This window comes from Hemitrygon akajei, chromosome 13, assembly GCF_048418815.1.
Source record: "Hemitrygon akajei chromosome 13, sHemAka1.3, whole genome shotgun sequence".
Classification (NCBI taxonomy): Eukaryota; Metazoa; Chordata; class Chondrichthyes; order Myliobatiformes; family Dasyatidae; genus Hemitrygon; species Hemitrygon akajei.
The window spans coordinates 56,064,062-56,088,102 of NC_133136.1; the positions used below are offsets into that span (position 1 = coordinate 56,064,062).

General features: G+C 39.0%; 1 protein-coding gene across 6 annotated transcripts in view; it reads left to right on the forward strand.

Annotated features, from left to right (window-relative positions):
• The window catches only part of lnx1 (ligand of numb-protein X 1), a 158,718-nt gene that overhangs the window by 108,622 nt on the left and 26,055 nt on the right, over positions 1 to 24,041 (forward strand). For all 6 annotated transcript variants that reach the window (XM_073064655.1, XM_073064660.1, XM_073064659.1 and 3 more), the window contains 5 exons: positions 3,638 to 3,909; positions 4,832 to 4,978; positions 9,946 to 10,148; positions 14,495 to 14,854; positions 22,484 to 22,612. In XM_073064655.1, the coding sequence (XP_072920756.1) occupies positions 3,638 to 3,909; positions 4,832 to 4,978; positions 9,946 to 10,148; positions 14,495 to 14,854; positions 22,484 to 22,612 (1,111 nt within the window). The remainder of the gene's footprint in view (positions 1 to 3,637; positions 3,910 to 4,831; positions 4,979 to 9,945; positions 10,149 to 14,494; positions 14,855 to 22,483; positions 22,613 to 24,041) is intronic.

Below are 24,041 nucleotides of genomic sequence, written 5' to 3' on the forward strand. Positions count from 1 at the left end.
GCCAGTGTCTTTGCAGGCAATATATTCCTGTTTGCAATTTGCTGTGGACTTTTTGCCTTTATGTTGCCTGTTTTTAAGATTTGAAGATTAAGATTCAAAGTACATTTGTTATCAAAATTTATTATACAGAATTCAACTCTGAGATTTGTCCTCCTGTATTTTTTTAACTAAACCTGTGTTTTCTAATTACTGACCATTTTGCTGCCACTGAAAACAATTCGTCTTTATTATTTCAGAGCTAAAATAAAATCTAAAATAATATTTATAAAATCTCCTTAATATCAATTGCTTAAAGAGAACATTCATTTCTTCCCAGTCTCTCCACATCACTGAAATCTTCGACCTCCTGGATCATTTCTTTACACTGTCTTCAAATTATTGATGTATTTTCAAAAGTGTGCTATCTAGATTTGCTAATAATGCTTTAGCTGGAATCTAACCGGCATTTTGCAAAAACTTAGCATTTCATTGTTTCTTTCACTCTCTTTTCTCCTGTAAGTAAACCCTTGTGTTTTTAACAACTTTCTTCACCTGTTCTGCTACTTTAACAAAATTGCATATGTCTATTCCACACTTTCCTGCAACCATTAAAATTGATTCTCCTTAACTACGTATTTTATCATTTAATTCATATTGCCTTTCTTAGCTCTTCATAATATGCCATTTAACATTTCAACAGCATCTTTGATCATTCATACCAAGATCCCTGTATTTAATAGTAGAACACACGCATTCATTTCCAAGGCCAATTGTGCAATAGCTGTGTTTCAAATGGTTGAATGCACCCTGAGGTTAAAATTCTGATGTGAACTTCACAGCATAGCGAGAAAGGAAATGCACTTGAAAGGAAAGAACATGACCTTGGAACACAGTGACTGCAGTTGTGTTCTTCCTTTATTGTGCCATTTTCATTTTCTTTACTGCTGCGATTCTAGTTCAGCTTAGAAGCAGCTAAGAAGTTTACATAATCTTATTAACATGGTTTAAGTATTATTTATGTAGGCATAGAGTATGAAAATGTTCAAATTTCCTAACACATGCAAAGGCCAGCACAAGGAAAATAGAAGAACAAGCACAGAACCTAAGTTAAAACAGTTGCAAGCACTAGAAACAGTGGTGAGAATCCACTTGCAGTAGAAAATCAAAGAGGCAAAAGTTGCTGTTTTACAGTGTTTTCTTTTAAATCTTTCTTGCTCTTTGTGTCTTTATCTTATGACTCATTACTTCTGATTACCTTTGTTTCCTCAGATTACCAGGAAGTTTACAAGACACTAGCTATAATGGAAGTCATCTTAGTTTGTGAACTTTTATAATTCAGAATTCCATTTAAGAGTGACTAATTTTGTGCTAGTGTCTGAATGGAATAGGTTGTTTATAGAAAGACAATTAACTAAAGCGGCTATAAATCTGAAATAAAAACAGAATATGCCGGAGAAACTCAGCTCTGTGGTGAGAAAAACAAAGTTAAGTTTCATATCATAAATGAAAATTTAAAAACTAACTCCAGATACTGGAAACATGAAATTCACCAGAGTTCTGATTGTCATTGACCTGAAAAATCAACTCTGTTTCTCTTCCCACAGATGCAAACTGACCTGTAGCATATTTCCAAAATATTTTGTTTTTCTTTTAAATTCCATATCGACTGTCACTTCAGCAATCATTGCTTGGTTTTATGTATCTAGTTACATTGACATAAATACAAATACATATCTCTTGACTGATCAAACTGAATGTAGGTATGGATATTTATCCCATTACTTCATATTTCAAACTGTTATGGTAAATATACATATTTTATCTTATTTGCAACTTCTGATGCTCTATGCTGATACTCTGTACTTCCTTTGAGCAGTTAATTCTGATTGTCCCTGGGCCTGTTGTTAGATAAGGCTTTAGCTAATAAATAATAGAAATAACTGATATTGCCCGGTGGTGAGAGATGACATTTCTCTTCACTCCTAACAAAATCATTCTGGTAATTTAAAGTCTTTGTAGCTGCTGATACATGACTTTTCAACTCATAACTATCACGTTGCAATAAAAGAATTTCCACCACCATTGCTGAGAAGCATTAATACTTGTAAGAGAAGGCAAAATGGATACATAGTGCTGAACGCATTGTTCTCCTCTCATGAATCTGAAAGAATCTGTCCTTCTGACAAAAGTCTTAAACTCCTCAACCACAAGATTGTAAAATGAACACTGCCTAACGGTTCCCGTTGTATTAGAGATACATACAAATATTATGCATTGGTAATACTTTATTAGTTATGGAGTAACTTGTCACATTGAATACAAACAAAAAGCTTCTCACATTGTATTCAGGCTTCATAGATTTTATCTCTGCTTGATACCTTTCTAAACAATCTGTCTCTCTTTGTTGGCTGTATTAGATATTGCTTTGGAGTACAGTTAAATCAGCTACTTGAATTGTTCAGTAACTTAAAATTGTTCTGGGATCCTCAATCTGAAAATGAATCATAGATTCATTGTGTTAACTAGTAAATAATTTTTTTTTAAACAAAGCAGGCAGGTGCAGCAAGTAGTTAAGAAAGCTAATGGCCTATTGGCCTTGAAAGCAAAGGAGTTGGGATTAAAAGTAGGGAACTTCTGTTACGTTTGTACATGGTATAGGTGAGGGTGCACCTGAAGTACTACACACAGCTTTGGTCCCCCTAGCAAAGAGAGATATCACAGTATTAGAGACCACCCAAAGGGAATTCAGGTTAATTCCAAAAATGAGAGGACTAATCAATCATGACAGGACAAACATGTTGGGTCTGGACTTAAGAAGAACCAATAGTGATCTTATTGAAATATTTAAGCACCATAGGGGCTTGTCAGGGTAGATGTTGAGATATTTGCACTAGTGGGAGAATCTTGAATAAGGCACATTGATTGGAGATAAGAAGCTGATCATTTAAAACCAATGCGCATAGAAATTTCTTACAGAAGGTAGTGGATCCCTGAAATCTTCTCTCCCAGAGAGTGGCAGAGGCTAGATCAGTAAAAGGCATTTAGCTATAGACTACATCCAGGCAGTTCAAATTGGCATCATTGTCAGCACAGATGTTGTGGCTGAAGAGCCTGTTCCTGTGGTGTACTGTTTTATGCTCTATTTCATATGGAAGTATTTCATATGGAAATATATATGCTTTTGATCTTTCAGGGGATTGATGGCAGTGGGGATCTGACACACAGGAAGAACTAAGGCATGGAGTAGATCATCAATGAGCACATTGAATGGGGGAGCAGACTTGAGGGGCCAGATGGCCCGTTGCTGCTAGTATTATGTGTTCCTGTATGGTACAGGATCGGAAGAGATAACAGATGAGAAGGGATGTGACGATGGAAGGATTTGAAAGGAGAGATAGGAAAACATGGGGACCATAAAAAAAAAAATTGGCAGGGGTTTAAAAAATGGGGAACATTTGTTACAATTGTACATGGTGTTGCTGAAACCACTGGAACCCACTTTTAACAAGCACAAGTTAAAGGTGAATTGGACTTGGTGCAAAGTAAAAATTAGAACGGAGATTTTATCCACATCAGATCGAAATATCCATTTGGTTTAATTTGTTTCACAAATACAGCAAGTTTTATAATATTTTAAATTTACAAATCTATGTTTTAGGTGCCAAGGTGCAATCCAATGTGGACTCTTGAAAGAACAAGAGTGTTCACAGGAATATTCTTCAGCAGATGATACGGATTTAGTTCCCAAGATTCCTGTGGAAAGCAGTGACGTGACAGCACATGAGCTTTCTCCACCAGTGTCTGCACCTGTAGCTGTCGCCTTGACAACAAATGACCCAGGTCTGATAAATCCAGCCTTTGAAACAGGCTCAGAGGACGGCCATTCGGAGAGCAATTGTGGCATCCACAACAAGAGTAGTATAAAGAAAAGTAAGTCTCTCTGTGATCTTACTAATTTAAACATTGCATAAATTTCCAAGGATGAATGGGAAGGAAATAGAAGTGACAGAACAGGTAAGAGGAAGGATGGGAAAAAAATTGGATGTTTTTAAACCTGTGGTAAAAGATTGGAACTCTGCCTGGAGGAGTAATTGTCACCATATTTAAGCATTGCCTAGTTGGGAGCTTGAAGTGCTATAATCCATTGGGGCCACGAGCCAGGAGTTGAACAGTAAAATTATGGAAATATCCCTTTGGCAGCCAAGCAAACAAAGGGCCATTAGGTGGCATCCCCTGGGAGGCACAACAAATGGTGAATTCCTTAGGAATATGTAATCAGAAAGAAATGCTGTGAACCATACAATTAAATATTGTAGCATGCTTGAAGCTGCAACATGCCATTGTGATTCCTGTTATGTTAACCCATTCCTCCTAACTGGATTATTACCTTCACCATCCTCATTAACATTCCTTATTCTCTGATATAGTGAGTTACCTTCCCAATACTTCTTTTAGTACCAATGCCTTTTAAATTAGCAGATCTTAGGGAATATATTGGTAGGGACATAATTGTTCTCGGCATCCATCAGGAAGGTCCATAATAAGTCTGTCTACATGCCCCGTTCTGTTGACAGCTCACACAATTAGGCAAGTAATCAGAATTGCCTGAACCTGACATGAGCAGAGGAAAAGCTAAAGGTCAAGATTACACAGTCACTATTTCAAAATTCACTTAGCAGTCAGCAGTTTATCAAAATATAATGTCTGAAGTTTAAGATGCTTCATAAATTTGCAATTTATACAAAAAAGCATGTAAGTCAATTACTTTTATAATTCTTTGTTAGCTTTTTGCATTTATCTTTTTTTAATTCACAAATTATGACTAATATTACTAAATTTCATTTTCTTGTAGACCGAAATTTTGATCGTGCGTCAGTGAGAAGCAGATCCTTTAAGAAACTGAATCGTGCTTTCAGCTATCTCCGCAAGAACAGCGGTACGAATCTAGTCGACTGTGATCCGGATGAAAGTGTGCAAACATCTAATCTTCCAGATGAAGGTAACAAAGGCATAAATTATCATGCAAAACAGTTTTAACAGTATCAACAAGCAGAGAACTCTGAACGGTTTTGGTGGTGTAGTTAAAACAAAGATGCGTTCTACAAAAGACTTCTGTATGGAAACAGTCCAATCTGCCTTACCAATCTAGTCCAGTGCTTATGCTGAATAGAAACATATTTCCAACCCTTTCTCATCTTCTGATATTGAGATATCCTTTTATCCTATTTGCTTCATATGGTTATCGGGCTTTCCCTTAAATGCAGTAATGCCGTTCATCTTAATTCCTCCTTGTGATTAAAACTTCCACACTAATCATTCCCTGTATGAAGGAGTTTCTCCTGAATTTTGTTCTGCATTTAACCATCTTCATTTTATACTTATGACCCCTAGTTCTAATCTCTCATATAAATGGAAATGTGCACCATGCACTGAATATGGGCTGAACCAAAGTTCTGCACCGATTTAACACAATTTCTCTTTTTAGTTTTACCTCTTCTTCTTCATATTCAGACACCAGATTTTCAGAGGAGTACAGACCCTCCCCTCCTTCCAAAAATATATCTATCACTTTTGTGTACAAATACTGAAGTTAATTTGCTGACACCATTTTGCTAAATTATTACTGCTTTCATCTATCTTCTTACATTTTTATAACTGCATGCTACCTTTCCACATCCTACCTCAAGGTTTGGACTTAGCTGCAAATTTTGTAATTCTACTGCTGACTCTCAAATCAATATTTTGATTTGTTTAACTAGTTCAGTATAACATAAGCCAAAGGGCTGTACTGTTCTATGTTTTAATACTCGATGAACAATAGTAATAGTAATACTCCTTGTACTTCCATCATTTCCACAAATCACATCACTTATATTCTCAGGGCACCATTGTCACTCTGCAAGCAGTTTAGCACTTTTGAAAGCAAAATAAAACACAAGATACTCGAGATGTTCAGCAAGTCAGGCAATGCCGGCAGAGAGAGAAACAGAGTTAATGTTCCAGGTCAATATTCTTTCATTGGAAAAATTTAGAGATAAAGTAAAATGTTTGCATTCCAGGGAAAGGACAAGGAGTGGAGAGAACAAAATGTGATGGAGTGGAGTGCAGAAAGGTTGAATTACGAAAGTAGTGGTGATACAGGCTGAAGGAGGGCAGTGAATGCCAATGAATATCCAGAGGAGAAATAAAATCTGAAAGCTCTTAAAGAGTAGCTACTGCTGGAAGGAAGAAAGCATGTTGTCAGTTTGTGACATTAACTTCCGGAAAACACAATAAAGTAAAAACAAAATAATAAATAATCCTTTTTTTTCTTTTTTATGCAGTGTGATAATTTATGCTCATTGGGAAATGCACACAAAGCCTTGGTCTCACATAATATCTGAAAGGCTGTGCAGCAAATCCTCAGTCTTACACCAAAGTGTTGGTCTATTTTTCTGTCCTCAAATATCTGCTATAGAACTTGAACCCATTGTGTCCGAAGTGAGATTACCATCAAATATCAACAGGCCATCCTCTGTATTCTTAAATCTATCTGCTGTTGAGTGTGGTACTCCTTACTGAAAACAATAAAAGCTGAACCAAAGAGATGGAGGTTGGATGTAGAAGAAGGACAAACAATGAAGTCAAACCTAATGCTTTCATAATACAGGCTTGGCAGCAGGATTTGTCAAGGATTTTTTTTCAAAAAGAAACTCTATGCAATTTAAAATTCATAGCTTTTTATTATGTTTTAATTTTCCTTTTAGCAACTGTTGTGTATCATGTGGGCAGTTTTGTAATGCCTAGCGAGTGAACTCAAGCTTGCTACCAGCCTTTCGTTGTACTAATCTAATGTTATAAGGTTTGACATTTCTCCAGCAAATTTCTTTCATTTATTAAACGCCTTCTCCTCCTCTGATACATAGCAGCATCCTGGTTTGGTAAAGTCTTCCATCTGATAGCTCATTATTACAATACAGCAGCGGGCAAGTTTCAGCAATGAACACATGTTCATGACTTGACCAGAGATATTATAAACAGCTATAAACATTCCAGTGCAAGCTCTGGCAGGCAAATTTCAATCATTATCCAGTTATTTTGAACTAAGAGCGGGATAGGAGCTTTATGAGGAGCATAAAATTGGTGTGGGCCTTTTGGGGCAAGTGACCTGCTTCTGTACAGTAATACTTAATAATTCCTCATCATAGCTACGGAGAACCCAGTCCTAATGAAGGGTCTCAGCCTGAAACATCGACTGTGTACTCTTTTCCACAGATGCTGCCTGACCTGCTGAGTTCCTCTGGCATTTTTTGTGTGTTGCTTGGATTTCTAGCGTCTGCAGATTTTCTCTTGTTTCTGAATTAAAATTCTATTGGCTTCACTATTTTACCATTTAGTTTTGTAATCTGGTGTTACATATACTATGTAATAATAGTATATTACACAACATAATATGTACCCATGAACTAGCAATGTAAAACAGTTAACCTTCATTGACAGATAACAGCCCACAATTTCCCAGAAGCACGAACCCTGTTGTTGTTGAGGCAGATTAGTGACTTGAGCTGATGGAGGGCTTTGCTCTGTAGGTCACATACAGTTGCCAGTTAAGCCATGTCCAGTGGCTAAGTTGACTGTTAAAGTTCTTAAACATTTTGAACAATCAGCAAATATTAAAACAATTAGTCCTGCTAGTAAAATATTTTCACATTTACAGTGGCATGCAAAAGTCTGGGCACCCTGGTCAAAATTTCTGTTACTGAGGATAGCTAAGCGAGTAAAAGATGACCTGATTTCCAAATGGCATAAAGTTAAAGATGATACATTTCTTTAATATTTTAAGCAAGATTATTTTTTATTTCCATCTTTTACAGTTTCAAAATAACAAAAAAGGAAAAGGGCCCGAAGCAAAAGTTTGGGCATCTCCAATGTTCAGTACTTAGTAATACCCCTTTGGCAAGTATCACAGCTTGAAAATGCTTTTTGTAGCCAGCTAAAAGTCTTTCAATTCTTGTTTGGGGGATTTTTGCCGATTCTTCCTTGCAAAAGGCTTCTAGTTCTGTGAGATTCTTGGGCCGTCTTGCATGCACTGCTCTTTTGAGGTCCATCCACAGATTTTCAATGATGTTTAGGTCAGGGGATTGTGAGGACCATGGCAAAACCTTCAGCTTACGCCTCTTGAAGTAGTCCATTGTGGATTTTGAGGTGTGCTTAGGATCATTATCCTGTTGTAGAAGCAATTCTCTTTTCATCTTCAGCTCTTTTTTTTACAGACGGTGTGATATTTGCTTCCAGAATTCGCTGGCATTTAATTGAACTCATCCTTCCCTCTACCAGTGAAATGTTCCCCGTGCTACTGGCTGCAACACAAGCCCAAAGCAAGATTGATCCACCCCCATGCTTAACAGTTGGAGAGGTGTTCTTTCCATGAAATTCTGCACCCTTTTTTCTCCAAACATACCTTTGCTCATTGCGGCCAGAAAGTTCTATTTTAACTTCATCAATCCACAGGACTTGTTTCCAAAATGCATCAGGCTTGTTTAGATGTTCCTTTGCAAACGTGTGATGCTGAATTTTGTGGTGATGACGCAAGAAGGGTTTTCTTCTGATGACTCTTCCATGAAGGTCATATTTGTGCAGGTGTCGCTGCACAGTAGAACAGTGCACCACCACTCCAGAGTTTGCTAAATCTTCCTGAAGGTCTTTTGCAGTCAAATGGGGGTTTTGATTTGCCTTTCTAGCAATCCTGCGAGCTGTTCTCTCCAAAAGTTTTCTTGGTCTTCCAGACCTCAACTTGACCTCCACCATTCCTGTTAACTGCCATTTCTTAATTACATTACAAACTGAGGAAACGGCTACCTGAAAACGCTTTGTTATCTTCTTATAGCCTTCAACACACACAAAAAATGCTGGTGGAACATAGCAGGCCAGGCAGCATCTATCGGGAGAAGCACCGTCGACGTTTTGGGCTGAGACCCTTCGTCAGGACTAACTGAAAGGAAAGATAGTAAGAGATTTGAAAGTAGGAGGGGGAGGGGAAAATGCAAAATGATAGGAGAAGATTGGAGGGGGTGGGGTGAAGCTGGGAGCCGGCTGCTGATTGTTGGGACAAGACTTGAGGAGTCAGGGTATTTATAAAGCTTTGAAATTTGCATCATCTGGCCTTTCCTAACAAGGACTGTGAACAAGCCATAGCCCTAACAAGCTAATTAAGGTCTGAGACCTTGGTAAAAGTTATTTGAGAGCTCAAATCTCTTGGGGTGCCCAAACTTTTGCATGGTGCTCCTTTCCTTTTATTCACTGTAAAATTGTACAAAACAAAAATAATACATTAATCTTGCTTAGAATGTTGAAAAGAGTATTTCATCTTTAACTTTATGACTTTTGGAGATCAGTTCATCTTCTATTCACAGTAACAGAAATTTTGACCAGGGGTTCCCAAACTTTTGCATGCCACTGTATTTCTAAAAATAGTTAATAACTCAAACTCTAAAATATTTGAATATATTAAGATTAAGCCAATTAAATAAGTGTAACATATGTGGACTTTGTCTCCCTTGCAGCTCTTCATCCAGTGAGATGACTGCAGTGGCTGAGCCTGTGCTCTGCTCCCTGTTGGAACTAACCACAGGATTAGCAGGCAAACCTTCCCAGTGTAACTAGTGGGAAACTGGAGTAAATAGGTGCACTGCCACTGGACTCCAGTGGCATCAGATTTTCAGTCAGCAAAACACCAAAGAACGCTTCTTGATAAAGTTAATTGGTTTATTTTTTGTCACGTGTACCAAGAATTTTTGAGTCCGGAGCGTTCAATTATTTGAGGAACTGCTAAGGTTTTTATTCAGAACTGCTAGAATTTCTCAGGAAATTCTGAGCCAAAGTAATATGATCAAGTGGATTTGGAAGTCATATTTGTAATTTAAGATAATCGATGCGATAGCAAATGACATTTTCAAACTTTCAGTCATGTCTGTTTTAAATTTCCAGCACCTTCCAGATTACATCACCTCATTCCGGATGGGGAAGTTACCATCATAAAGATCGACCGTACTGATCCATCTGTAAGCCTCGGCATCAGCATCGTGGGAGGGTGTGAAACTCCAATGGAAAATATTGTCATACAAAATATTTATCGAGAGGGTGCCATTGCTAAAGATGGAAGACTTTTACCAGGGGACATGATTCTCGAGGTAATGCACATTGTGGTGTTATTTCAAAATGTGAATTGTATCCTGCGTGTTTAGGTTACTTGTATCTTGTATGATGCATAACTGTGGTAAACTTGCCCACGCAGAGTCATGCTGAATGTCCCTAATAAGGCCATGGTTTTTCCAAATGCTCCTAAACCCTATCCCTACAAATCCTCTCCAGAAGCTTCCTTAACACTGGTAGGAGATGAGTCTATCATTTCCAGGATTATCCCTACTTCTCCTCTCAGGCATCACCTTTGGCTAGGTGGGGCACAAAGATCTTGGTCAGGGCCCCAGCAATTTAATCTCTTGCCTCTCTCAATTAACTGGAGTATATCCCATTGGCCCTTTGGACTGAGCCACCTTAATGTTCTTTAAGAGACTCAACATTACCTTTTTTATATCTCAAAATGCCCTAGCATATCAGCACATTCCACACTGATCTCACTGGCCTCCATGCCTTTCTCCTTGGTCAATACAGTTGCAAAGTACTCATTTAGGACCTTTTCCCTATTCTCCACTTCCAAGCATCTGATTAACCCTTAACCATGTGATAGGGTTTGGGGGGTGGTTGATGAAGTAAGGGGAGGAGTGTTTCCATCGCCCATTTTGGTTACCCTCTTATCCCTTTTCATCTCTTTCTGGTTCCTTTCTCCTTCTCCTTCTTCCATGGCCCTTTGTCATCTCCAATTAAATTACTCCTTATTTCACCCTTCACCTCTTCCAACTATCAGCTCCCCTCCTCCACCCACCCACCTTCTCCCTCACTTGCTTTCACGTAACACCTGCCAGTTTATTCTTCCCTTTCCCTCACCTTCTCATTCTGGCTTATGCCCATTTCACCTCCAGTCCTGCTGAAGGGACTCGGCCCGTAATGCTGACTGATTATGCCCCTCCATACATGGGAGCTTAATGTCCAAGGATACACATTGTATTGAAAACTCAGGCAGAAAGGTAGAGGGGGTGGCATTGCTCTGTTGGTAAAAAATGAAATCAAATCAGTCGAACGAGGTGACGTAGGGTTGGAAAGTGTTGAATCGTGTGGATAGAGCTAAGGATTAGCAAGGGTAAAAAGACCCTGATGGAAGTTGTACACGGACTTCCAAAGAGCAAGAATGTGTTTTACAAATTACAACAGGAGTTAGAAAATGCATGCCAAAAGGGCAATGTTACAATAGTCATGGGGGATTTCAATATGCAGGAAGTGTGGAAAAATCGAGATGGTGCTGGATCCCAAGACGGGGAATTTCTAGAATGACTATGAGATGTTTTTTTTAGAGCAGCTCATGGCTGAGCTCTCTAGGGGATTGGCAACTCTGGAATGAACTGGAATTGGTTAGAGAACTTAAGGTCCTTAGGGGCAAGTGATCATAATATGATCAAATTCAGCCTGAAACTTGTGAAGGAAAAGCTCATCAGATGTATCAGTATTACAGTAGAGTAAAGGGAATTACAGAGAAGAGAAGGCCAGAAATGATTCAAAAAGAACATTGGCAGGGATGATGGCAGACCAGCAATGGCTGGAATTTCTGGATGCAATTTGGAAGGCACAGGATATATACATTCCAAAGGGAAAGAAGTATTGCAAAGTCAAGATAATGGAACTGCGGCTGACAAGAGAAGTCAAAGCCAACATTAAAGCCAAAGAGAGGGCATATAATAGAGCAAAAATTAGTAGGAAGGTGGAGGATTGGAAGCTTTTATAAACCGACAGATAGCAGCTAAAGTAAGTCATTAGGAGAGTAAAGATGGAATACAAATGTAAGCTAGCCAATAATATTAAAGAGGATACCAAAATTTATTCAGATACATGAAGTGTAAAAAAGAGGCGAGAGTGAATATCTGACCATTAGAAAACAATGATGAAGAGGTGGTAATGGGGAAAAAAGAAATGGAGGATGAACAGAACATGTATTTTGCATCAGTCTTCACTGTGGAAGACACCAGCAGTATGGTGGAAGTTCTAGGTGCCGGGGTCATGAAGTGTGTGAAGTTAGAATTACTAGGGAACCTGGTTCTTGGGAAACTGAAAGGTCTGAAGGTAGATACATCACCTGGACTAGATTGTGTACACCCCAGAGTTCTAAAGGAGGAGGCTGAAGAGATCATGGAGGCTTTAGTTATGACCTTTCAAGAATCACTAGATTCTCTACTGGTTCCATAAAACTGGAAAATTGCAAATGACACTCCACTCTTCAAGAAGGGAGGGAGGCAGAAGAAAGGAAATTATAGGCCAGTTAGTCCGACCTCAGTGGTTGTGAAGATGTTGGAGTTGATTGTTAAGGAGGAGGTCTCAGGGTGCTTGGAGGCAATGATAAAATAGGCCATGGTCAGCATTTTCCCGTCAAGGGAAAATCTTGAGTGACAAACCTACTGAAATTATTTGAAGAATTAACAAGCAGGACAGGCAAAGGGAAATGGGTTGATGTTGTGTACTTGGATTTTCAGAAGCCCTTTGACTAGGTGCCACACTTGAGGCTGCTTAACATCTTACAAGCCCGTGGTATTTTCGGAAAGATTCCACCATGGATAAAGCAGTGGCTGATTGGCAGGATGCAAAGAGTGGGAATAAAGGGAGCCTTTTCTGGTTGGCTGCTGATGACTAATGGTGTTCCACAGGGGTCTATGTTGGGACCGGTTCTTTTTACAGTACATTTTACATCAATGATTTGGATGATGGAATTCATGGCTTTGTTGCAAAGTTTGCAGACACTACAAAGACAAGTGGAGGGGCAGGTAGTTTTGAGGAATTAGAAGGGCAACAAAAAGACTTAGATTATGAGAATGGGCAAAGAAGTGGCAGATGGAATACAGTGTCAGGATATGTATGGTCATGTAGTTTGATAGAAGAAATTATTTGATATCATGTATTCACAGAACACTTCTTCACATCCCCCCCCCACCAGTCTGTGAGTATTTCTTCATGCAATGCAACTCTAAAATATTGTTTATTATTTCTGTTTTGAAATGAATACTAGCCATCTTTTTTCCAATACATGAATGTGAAACATTTCCACTTAATAAATAGTATTGAGAACCCAAAACGTGTGGTTTTATTTTAATATGTAGCCAGTTTAATGAGGATCCAATCAAATAATCATGTTTATCTAAATAATATTAGCACTGAATTAAATAGTAATGTCATGCCCTATGCTTGCCATCTGTTATTTCACATTTCTCTCGTTAATTTGAAGCAAGTATATTACGTGTAAAAATGTTCTATCTCTGTGGACTACAAGCACTTTTGTTAAAAGAATATGTTAACGAATGAAAGCCAATTGAAAACCTAAAATCTCTCAATCATTTTTAAAGTAGATCAGAATGCTTTTGCAATTGCACTTTAGAAGGGAAAGAAAAGCCTATATATATTTATCCAAATTATTCTTATCAAAACTGAAAAACATATTTCTTTCACTAAACTGTTAAAATTGTCTACTTTATGCCTTTAAGTTCTGTAGTTGCAATAGAATTATAGTTTATATTCCTATAAAACATATCCAATATCAAAGCAACCCATGAATGATCTTAAAATCTGTAATATAGTAAGGATATTTTATCTGTATATCTAATCTTGCCTGGAACTTGAATATGCTGTAAGTGTTCCACAAACATCTTGCAATAGTTACCTCAGCCCATTTAGTTATTCCGTAACAGCATGTTTGGCAACTTACTACAAACTACTGCAGAAAATCTTTTGTTTTCCGCAGTGTTATTCTAACAGATTTTTATGGTGTTGAATCTTTCTTGGTATAGAAGCAATGATACTTATGTTGACTTGGAAGTAAGTTCCCCTCAAAGATTTAGCTATCTCTTTGGCCAATTAACTAATCAGATTAAAGAATTTCCATGACACCACAGCCAGTTGCAAAAGTACATTTTTAATCAACTTCTTAAATATTAAGTAGTGTGCTACATAAATAAGCAAACATAAATCCTTAAGGTAGAAGTTGCAATAATTTTAAGGCTTTTTGTAGTTTTAAGATCTACAAAAAATTGAGAAAAATACAATCCACTTAAATAGTAGTTTGGGACAGATAATTTGCAAGCAAAAATTATGATTTGAATGTATTTAAAATTTTATTTTGACTGATTGTAAGATTTGCAGCTTATTTTCTAGCAGGACAACTTGAATACCCGAGCTCTGTGTAAGTTTCTTTGATGTATTTGTAGAAGTTGTTAGTGATGTACTATTTCATTAATACCAGCTTCATGGTTTCTGCATTAAACTACCTTTGCAGAAGCCAAAAACCTGTTGCTTAAGATACTTCTAATTCTGATGTCATTACTACCACAAAATGCAGGTCAGGTTACAAATGATTTCTGCATTTCTGATTTTTTTTGTCCAGGTAAACGGTACTGACTTAAGCAACGTGCCTCATAACTATGCACTGGCGGTACTGAAGCAGCCTTGTCAAACCATGTTGCTGAGTGTGCTCCGAGAACAGCTGTATAAATGCAGAAAAAACATTGAAAGTAACTGCTCCAGGGACGACAGCTTCCACGTTATTCTCCACAAGACTGCCGATCAACCCCTGGGAATAAAATTGGTCCGCAGATCTGATGAGTCTGGAGTTTTTATCTTCAGTTTACTTGAAGGTGGTCTTGCCGCCCAAGATGGCCAACTGCAAGTAGACGACAGAGTACTTGCAATCAACGGGCATGATCTTCGTCAGGGATCTCCAGAAATTGCAGCACATTTCATACAGGTCAATTTGCTAATCTTTTATAGGTCGTTGATTGGGATGACAGTTGCTATTGGGATGCCATTGATATCATTTGGTTTATGTTACTACCAGAAAGGTTGAGATGTGAACTGGGTGGATGGTGGTTTGGTTGCCATTTGCTTCTCATTACAATTGGGATTAAGCCTATGTTTTATTTTCTCTAAAAGCCCAAGATCTTAAAGGCCCTACATAAAGCCAGATTCTTCCTTCTGTAAGGCATAGGAGTAGAGTTAGGCCGTTTGGCCCATCCAGTCTGCTCCACCATTATATCATGGCTGATTTATTATCCCTCTCAAATCTGTCCTCCTGCTTTCTGCCTGTAACCTTTCACACCCTTACTTGTTAAGAACTGATCAACCCCTGCTTTCCACAGCCATCTGTGGCAATGAATTCCACAGATTCACCACCCTCTGGCTAAAGAAATTCCTCCTCATCACTGTTCTAAGGGACATCCTTCTATTCTGAGGCTGTGCCCTCTGGTCCTAGACTCCTCCACTATAGGAAACATCCTTTTCACATCCATTTTATCTAGGCCTTTCAATATTTGTTGGGTGTCAATGAGATCACCCATCATTCTTCTAAACACGAGAGAATATAGGCACAGAGCTATCATACGTTAGCCTTATAATTCACGAGATCCTTCTTATGAACCTTGTCTGGACTGTCTTTTCTTAGATAAGAAGCCCTAAATTGCTCGCAATACTCCAGGTGTGGTCTGACCAATGCCTAAAATGCCTCAGCATTACATTCTTGCTTTTATATTCTAGTGCTCTCAAAATGAATGCTAACATTGCATTTGCCTTACTGACCAATAGCTAAACCTGCAAGTTAACCTTTAAGGATTCCTGCACATGGACTGCCAAGTCCCTTTGCACTCTGATCTCTGAATTTTCTCCATGTTTAGAAAATAGACTATGCCTTTCTTCCTTCACTTCCCTGCACTATATTCCATCTGCTGCCTCTTTGCTCATTCTGCTAATCTGTCTGAGTCCTTCTGCAGCCTCTCTGCTTCATGAACTCTACCGGCCCCTCCACCTATCCTTGTATCATTCACAAACATGGCCACAAAGCTATCAATTCCATCATCCAAATCATTGACATATGACGTGGAAAGAAGTGGTCCCAACACCAACCCCTGCAGAACATGACCAGGGCAGCTACCAGAAAAGGCCCCCTTTATTCTCATTCTTTGCCCCCTGCCATTCAGCCTATCTTCTATTCTTGCTGACATCTTTCCTGTAGTACATTGGCTCTCATTTATTGAGCAGCCTTGCATGCAGCACCTTGTCAAAATTTCAAGTAAACAACTTTATGCATGAAGTCTATTGCTTATGACATACAATAAAATGTATAAATAATAGATCAGGAAATTTCCTGAAATCCAAGAAACTCTGTGGGTGACACTGGGAGGGGTCTGCACAGAGGAGATTCCTGTCCTGAAAGCAGAAAGCTGCTCCATTCCTGAAAGTAGCAGCAGGTATAGTACTAAGCAGAAGGCTCAGGCACGTATATAGAGCTAGGCTGCCTAAGACATTTGCACAATACTGTATTTATTAACGTGGAACAGACAGTGAGTTTGTAAATCTGGCAGGAGCAAAGGATGTTGGGAATGGCTAGGGTGGAGCGCTGCAGGATGGGTGTGGGACAGGTGGAAGAGAAAGAGTGCCAGGCATGGGGGAGAGGGTGCGGCATGGGTGCAGACACACCCAGCTATGAGACACCAGGCAAGGTCATTTGATTTCACACAATTGGTGTATTGATCACTACAGAATGTCTCTCTGGTTCTTCCCGTCTTCTTCCCTCTCCCTTCTTTTCCCAAGCAAGATTCTCCTCTCTCTGCCCCATTTCCACTCTCAGTCCACAGTTAAGACCCAAATCAGAATCAGGCTTATCATCACTCACATATGTCATGAAATTTGTTTTCTTGGGGCAGCAATACATAAAATTACTACAATACTGTGCAAAAGTCTTAGGCATCCCATATATATAAACCTAAGACCTTTGCACAGTACTGCACTTTAGACATTACCATCTTCAACTGTATCAACACAACATGCATCATCCTGTTACTGAAATATATCACCATTCTTTCACCGTTTTTGTGGAAGTGCCATCATAAAAGGATGAAGAAGATGGCTCATCATCATCTTCTTAAGGTTAGCTAGGGATGGGCAGTAAATGCTGACTTCACCAGGCATGGGTACACATTAAAAGTGAATTACCAAAATAATCACTGAGGGTCTGTGGTTTAAAGGACCATTTTTTATCCTTGAATTTCACTTCTGCTGCAGATGATTCAGGAGAATAAATAATGAAACTGCTACAATTCACCATGGTGACCTTGGATCAAATGAACAACCATTTCATTACCATGGCTTTACAATGAATAGTTAAAACTGACCAGCACATTACCAGCACCAGACTACCTGCTATCAAGGACATATATACAGAAAGGTGCCAGAAAAGAATCCCATCCACCCTGCTCATGGACTGCTTGTCCCACTCCCATCAGGGAGGAGGCTGCATAGGATCCATGTCAGGACCACCAGACTCAAAACCAGCAAAGTGCATGCTCCATTTCCATGTACGTGTGGCCAAGTGGTTAAGGCTTTGGGCTAGCAATCTGAAGGTCATTAGTTCGAGCCTCAGCCGAGGCAACGCGTGTGTCCTTGAGCAAGGGTCCTTGACCAAGGCACTTAACCACACACTGCTCCTGCACGTCTATAGCCAGCGGTGGCGGTTGGTGCAATATAGACAAGCAAGACATCTTGGGATGGGTTGAGAAGTGAGCTTGAAGTGGCCTCTGCTGGATCACTGCAATAATAAAGACAAATAAGAAGATCTTGGTCTGGTTGAGTGTACAGACACTTTAGGTGAGTGGCCAGAACTAGGAACAAATTAGGTATGGCTAATGCCCACTACATTACACCTGGCCTATTGACATATTCTCATTGAAACATATTCTCATTGAAAGTAGGATTATCTAATATCTAGATAATAGGATTATCTAGTATCTATGCAATATCTCGAAGAAGGTGGATCCTCTCCTATAGTGAGCATAAATCAAAGGTTATCATTTATTAATTAAGTCATTTGATGAGGCCAACTTTATCCTGCAAGAGAAAGGCGGCCAATTACTGCACTGGAAAAGTGAGGAAGAGCAGGGCTTTAATAAATAGAAGAAGGCAGCTGGAGAAATGACTGCCCTCGTTTCCTCACCTGAGCAGTTTAATTTCTGTGAGCTGCAGAGCAACTGACTGAAGTTTAGTCTAAATAATCAGTCTTTTAGCTAGCATGCACACCCAGGGCTGAAAAGCCTCATTTTCGAGCAATAGATTTCTGATTATATGTCTAATCCCACAGGTGTCCTCTTAATTATCATATTCATTATCATCTCAAAATAAAACCACACATTTCCCCATTTTTCATGTCACGTTTTCATTTTATGCCATGTTGACTGTCTAATCATATAATTTTTGAAATGGCTTGTTGCCACATCATTAATAATGATTCTAGAATATTTAAGCTGCAGTTATTTGATCTGAACTATCAGGATCAATTTCACAAGTTAGAATGGATGAATCACAAGTCAGATTTCCATATAACCATATAACCCATATAACAATTACAGCACGGAAACAGGTCATCTTGGCCCTTCTAGTCTGTGCCGAATGCTTACTCTCACCTAGTCCCACCTACCTGCACTCAGCCCATAACCCTCCATTCCTTTCCTGTCTATATACCTATCCAATTTTCTTTTAAATGACAAACTCGAATCTGCCTCTACCATTTCTACTGGAAGCTCGTTCCACACAGCTACCACTCTCTGAGTAAAGAAGTTCCCCCTCGTGTTACCCCTAAACTTTTGCCCCTTAACTCTCAACTCATGTCCTCTTGTTTGAACCTCCCCTACTCTCAATGGAAAAAGCCTATCTACGTCAACTCTATCTATCCCCCTCATAATTTTAAATACCTCTATCAGGTCCCCCCTCAACCTTCTACGCTCCGAAGAATAAAGACCTAACTTGTTCAACCTTTCCCTGTAACTTAGGTGCTGAAACCCAGGTAACATTCTAGTAAATCTTCTCTGTACTCTCTCTATTTTGTTGACATCGTTCCTATAATTCGGTGACCAGAACTGTACACAATACTCCAAAATGATTCTAGAATATTTCTAGTAATTGATCCTGATAGTTCAGATCAAATAACTGGTGCTGAAATATTCTAGAATCATTATTAATTTCATTAGGTCATCACTAATTAAAATCTGTAAATTTCTTTATAAATGTATCAACTTGATTTTATCCTAGCATCACTAAAACATTTTGCACAGAGAAGGGCCCTTACAGCCCAACTTGCCAAGACTGACCACGCTACCTATCTACGCTAATCCTATTTGCCTGTATTTGACCTGAATCTCCCTAATCGTTCCCTGCCCAAATGGCTGTAAAAATTCCTTTAAGCATTGTGACAGTATCTGCCTCAGTACCTCCTCCTACTTCAAGTATTCATTGCTCTCTATGTGGAAAAAACATACCCTTCAAATCTTTTTTAAATTTGTCTCCTCATCTTAAATCCATTCTTTCCAGTTCTACTCTCCCCTGCCCTGTGAAAAAAGACTCTCACTATCTTTCCTGTCTATACCCCTCTTAATTTTGCAAACTTCCATAAAATCATATCCGAGCCTTCTACATTCTGGTGAAAATAAGCCCAAGCTATCCAATTATTTCTTATAACTAGAGCCTTCCATTCCAGCCATCAACCCAGCAAATCTCTGCATTCTCTCTATTGATGCCATTCCATTTCTGTAGTGAGGTGTCCCAAACTGTATACAATACCACAAGAGCAGTCTGACCAACGTTTTGTACAACTGAAACATGAGGTCCCAACACATACTTAGTGCCTTAGCTTTTGAAAGCAAGCATATCAAATGTCTTTTTGACTATCCCATCCATCTATCTGCCTAACAACACACACAAAATGCTGGAGGAACTCAGCAAGCCAGGCAGCATCTATGGAAAAGAGTACAATCGACATTTTGGGCCGAGACCCTTCAGCAGCACCTACCTGCCTTGCCACTTTCAGGGAGCAATGGATTTACACCCTAAAAACTCTCTCAACATCACCGCTCTGTTTACTTTGTTCAAAGTAAATCTATTATCAAAGTACATATATGTCACCATATGCAACCCTAAGATTCACTTTATAGCAAGCATGCTCATTAAATCCATAATAGAATAATGACCATAACGTAATCAATGAAAGACCGCAACAACTTGGGTGTTCAACCAGCGTGCAAACGACAACCAACTGTGCAAATATAAAAAGAAAGAAGTAATGATAATAAATAAATAAACAATGATGATTGAGAATGTGAGATGAAGAGTCCTCGAAAGAGAATCTATAGGTTGTGGGAACACTTCAATGATAGGGCAAGTGAAGTTGAGTGAAGATATCTGCTTTGGTTCAAGAACTGATCCCTGAAGGGTAGTAACTGTTCCTGGACCTGGTGGTGTGAGTCCTGAGGCTCCTGTATCACCTTCCTAATGGCAGCAGTGAGAAGAAAGCATCTCCTGGCTAGTGAGGGTTCATTATGATGGGCGTTGCTTTCCTGTGACAACATTCCCATGTAGGGAAGGCTCAATGGTCGGAAGTGTTTTACTCATGATGGACTGAGGCACATCTATTAATTTTTGTAGTATTTTCCCCAAGATGCATCTATAGAAGTTTGTCAAAGTTTTAGATGGCACGCTGAATCTTTACAAACTCCTAAGAAAGTAGAGGTACTGCTGTGCTTTCATTGTAATTGCACTTGTGTCCTGGGCCCAGGACAGATCCTCCAAAATAATTGCACAGAAGAATTTAAATTTACGGACACTCTCCACCTCTGATCCTCCGATGAGGACTGGCTCATGGACCTCTGGTTACCTTCTCCTGAAGTCAATAATCAGCTGCTTGGGCTTGATTTTCAGTCTTCCTCCTATATACTGATGGTTGAGTGGTAATAACTTTTCCTGAACCTGGTGTTGTTTAGGCTCTGTCTGTATCCATGTAGGATAAGGATGGCCTAGTGATCAGATCTACTGAAATGTGGCCTGGGCATGGAATGGCAGGCATTCCTTACCTTAGTATAACAGCGGTCTAGTGTGTTGGGATCTCTGGTGCCAACAAGTTATGTGCTGATGTCAAATGGGCAGGGTTTTCTTCAAACAAGCCTGGCTGAAGTCCCTGACAATGATCTGAAATGTATTGGGATGGGCTGCTCCTTGTTTGAGGATGGAACCTTGCAGTATCTCAAGCGCTTTATTACAGTCAGCTGCTGGTGGTACGTGGCCATTCTTGCCATCTGACCATTTGGTGTTCAAGGTTGAGGGAGTTTGAAAAAACCGCCCCTTCGGTGCACCACTGAGAGTTTATCATGAACACACACCTCGACATTTTCTGAGTCAGCAGTACAGACTTGAATGTACTAAAGCACAATTTATGCTGATGGACAATACCTTTATTTAAAAAAAATTAAGAAATTCATTTACATTATTTCAACAAAAGATAGTTTATAAAATCAAGTGGTTTCAAAGTAAGGTATTCTGGCTACCTCTAGTTCATCCCTGTCTTTCCAAATGATTGGTAATCTTGTCCCTCAGAATTTTTCCAATGACTTCCCTACTATTAAGGTTAGGCTCACAGTTCAGTCAGTACCAGGATTTTTCTTGCTGTCTTTCTTAAAAAGGAGGACCACGTTTATCACCTCCCAGTCACCTGGTACCTCACTTCTGGCCAGCAATAATTTAAAATCACAGCCAGAGCCCCAGCAAACTCTTCACTTGCCTCTCAGAGGAATCTGGGATAAATCTTATTTGTCCCTGCGGATTGCTCCACCTTAAAGCCGACTGCGTTATCAACTACACCCTCTTTATTAATGGCACCAGGATTTAACTTCTCCTTAGCTGAGTTCTCCAATTATCAAATCCATTTCCTTTATGAAAACTGATGAAAAGTATTAAGAAGTGTAATTTAGGATATCATCTGTACATTTTGGCTGTATGGAGAGGTAGTCCTGTTCCCCCCCCTCCCCCCACACAGCCCCCCTTGTTCCTCATGGACTTTGCTTCACTTCCCTGGTTATTCTTTTATTGTAACATACTTATAAAATGCCTTTGGTATGTCATGACTCTTTGCCTTCCCTATTTCCTTTATATTTCCTGTATAGTTCCAGTTCTGGTACTACTAGTTGTTTTCTGCACAACTATTGCTATCCCACTTCAGCTAATCTCTTGCCATTGACTGTAGAACCCCCTGTAACCATTTTCCAGTCTCCTTTTGAAATTACTATTTTCTGATCTGCTAAATGATTCAGTCTTTGCCACAGCAATTCTACTATTAGGGCAAAATTCAAGATACATTGACAGTACTAAGTGCAACCGCAGTAAGAATGATTATGGAATCACATCATCACAATAAAATACGTACATACAATGTTGGAGGACTGATATAAATCTGGAAATTGAAAATGCAATCTTCCTGGTGGTCTCTTTTCAGGATTCTGGTGCTGAATATGTTTTTTAGTGCAGATGTTCCCCCATTTATTTGTCTTGTGTTGTCCATCATTAGATAAGTGAAGATCGGGTACATTTCATTGTATCAAGAAGGACGAGGGACCGAACCCCTGATATCTTACAAGAAAGCAACTGGAACAGCAACACCCCACCTAGTCCTACTCAAAGAAATCTGCATAACAAGGTATGCATAGGGATATTTTAAGACAAAGTCATTTTGGTGGATTAAATTGATGTCTTTTTGTGTGCTAAAGTTCCAACTTGACATTTATTTTTCATCAATTAGTAATAAGTATTAGGAATGCTTTCAATTCTCATATAATTGAAGACAAGGTCCTTGCTCTCAAACAATAACAATTTTTTTTTTTTTGATTGGGGCACAAAACTTTATTTGTCTGAGTGTAGAGAGAAATTTCCATATTTTGATATGACTTAGGAGGAGATCATTCTGTTTATGGAGTGAATATAGGCTAACTAGACAATCCCATTTTCCTGTGATTTCCCTGTATCCTATTCTCAACATTCCCATCAATGTACTACTACTCACTAAAGGGCAATTCACAGTGACCAATTAATCTACTAATGAACCATCGGGAGGCAAGAGGAAGCCCATACAGTCACAGGGCGAACATACAAACTCTGTACAGATAGCCCAAGAGGTTATGATTGAACCGAGGCTGCAGTTTTTGGCAGCAGTTCTATTCACCCACAAGGAAAAGGGCACCTATAAGCGAGCCCACATTTACATAAATAAATAGAAAATCAGGGTACAGATAAGTAATCCCTGCCTTACAGTTTTTCAGGACACCATTCAAAAGAGTAAAGTAACTTGCTAAGCAAAAATACAACAACATGTAATTTTACACAGAGAATTTTTAAGAGGAATGCCGCTTACATAATTGTTATGCTACGAACCCTAAGCATCTACAGCACATACTTAGTAAAGGAAAATTCAGGACTTGCGACACAAAACTGCTGGCCGTGGTGCAAATCTTCTGTAATGAAGTGGTTGTTAGACTAAATATTTCTAAATATTTGTCTCATAGTGAACAAAAAGGTTAGTTAAAGCTGATGTCTGTCATAGAAAATTACTTAGAGGTTAGAGTTGCCGGAAGATTGGCTTAGACACTGATGTAAAAATGTCAGTGGAGAGTCACTGAGTGTACTCAGATGTATCTGAAGATAAACAAAGTCTGCTTTGGCTCTGGATTTTATCAGCAATTATTCAGCTTTCAATTAAATGTTTATCATTTCTTTGTTGTTTTTCACATTTCCACTCATTTAGATTCTTGAGGTAAAATAATTTCTTAATTGATTCTCTATTGAAGTGCTAAATATTGGAAAGATTTTCTAAAAATTTTTCTAATCTTTTAAAAATATTATCAAACCGTATTATGACATTACTGTGGAGATTAGCCTAATTGAGCACCAAATGTAGCTCAACCATCTTAAATCAGCCTAACCCAACACCATCCTACCAACGTAGTTGCTAAATCAGAAATGGTGGCTTAATGTTTCTTTGTGGTCATAAATACGTTCCCTGGGCTGCCATTTCAGTGTGGGTGCTAAAGAGGTCCTGCACCTTTGGTATTTCAACAACCTTGCGATGTTCC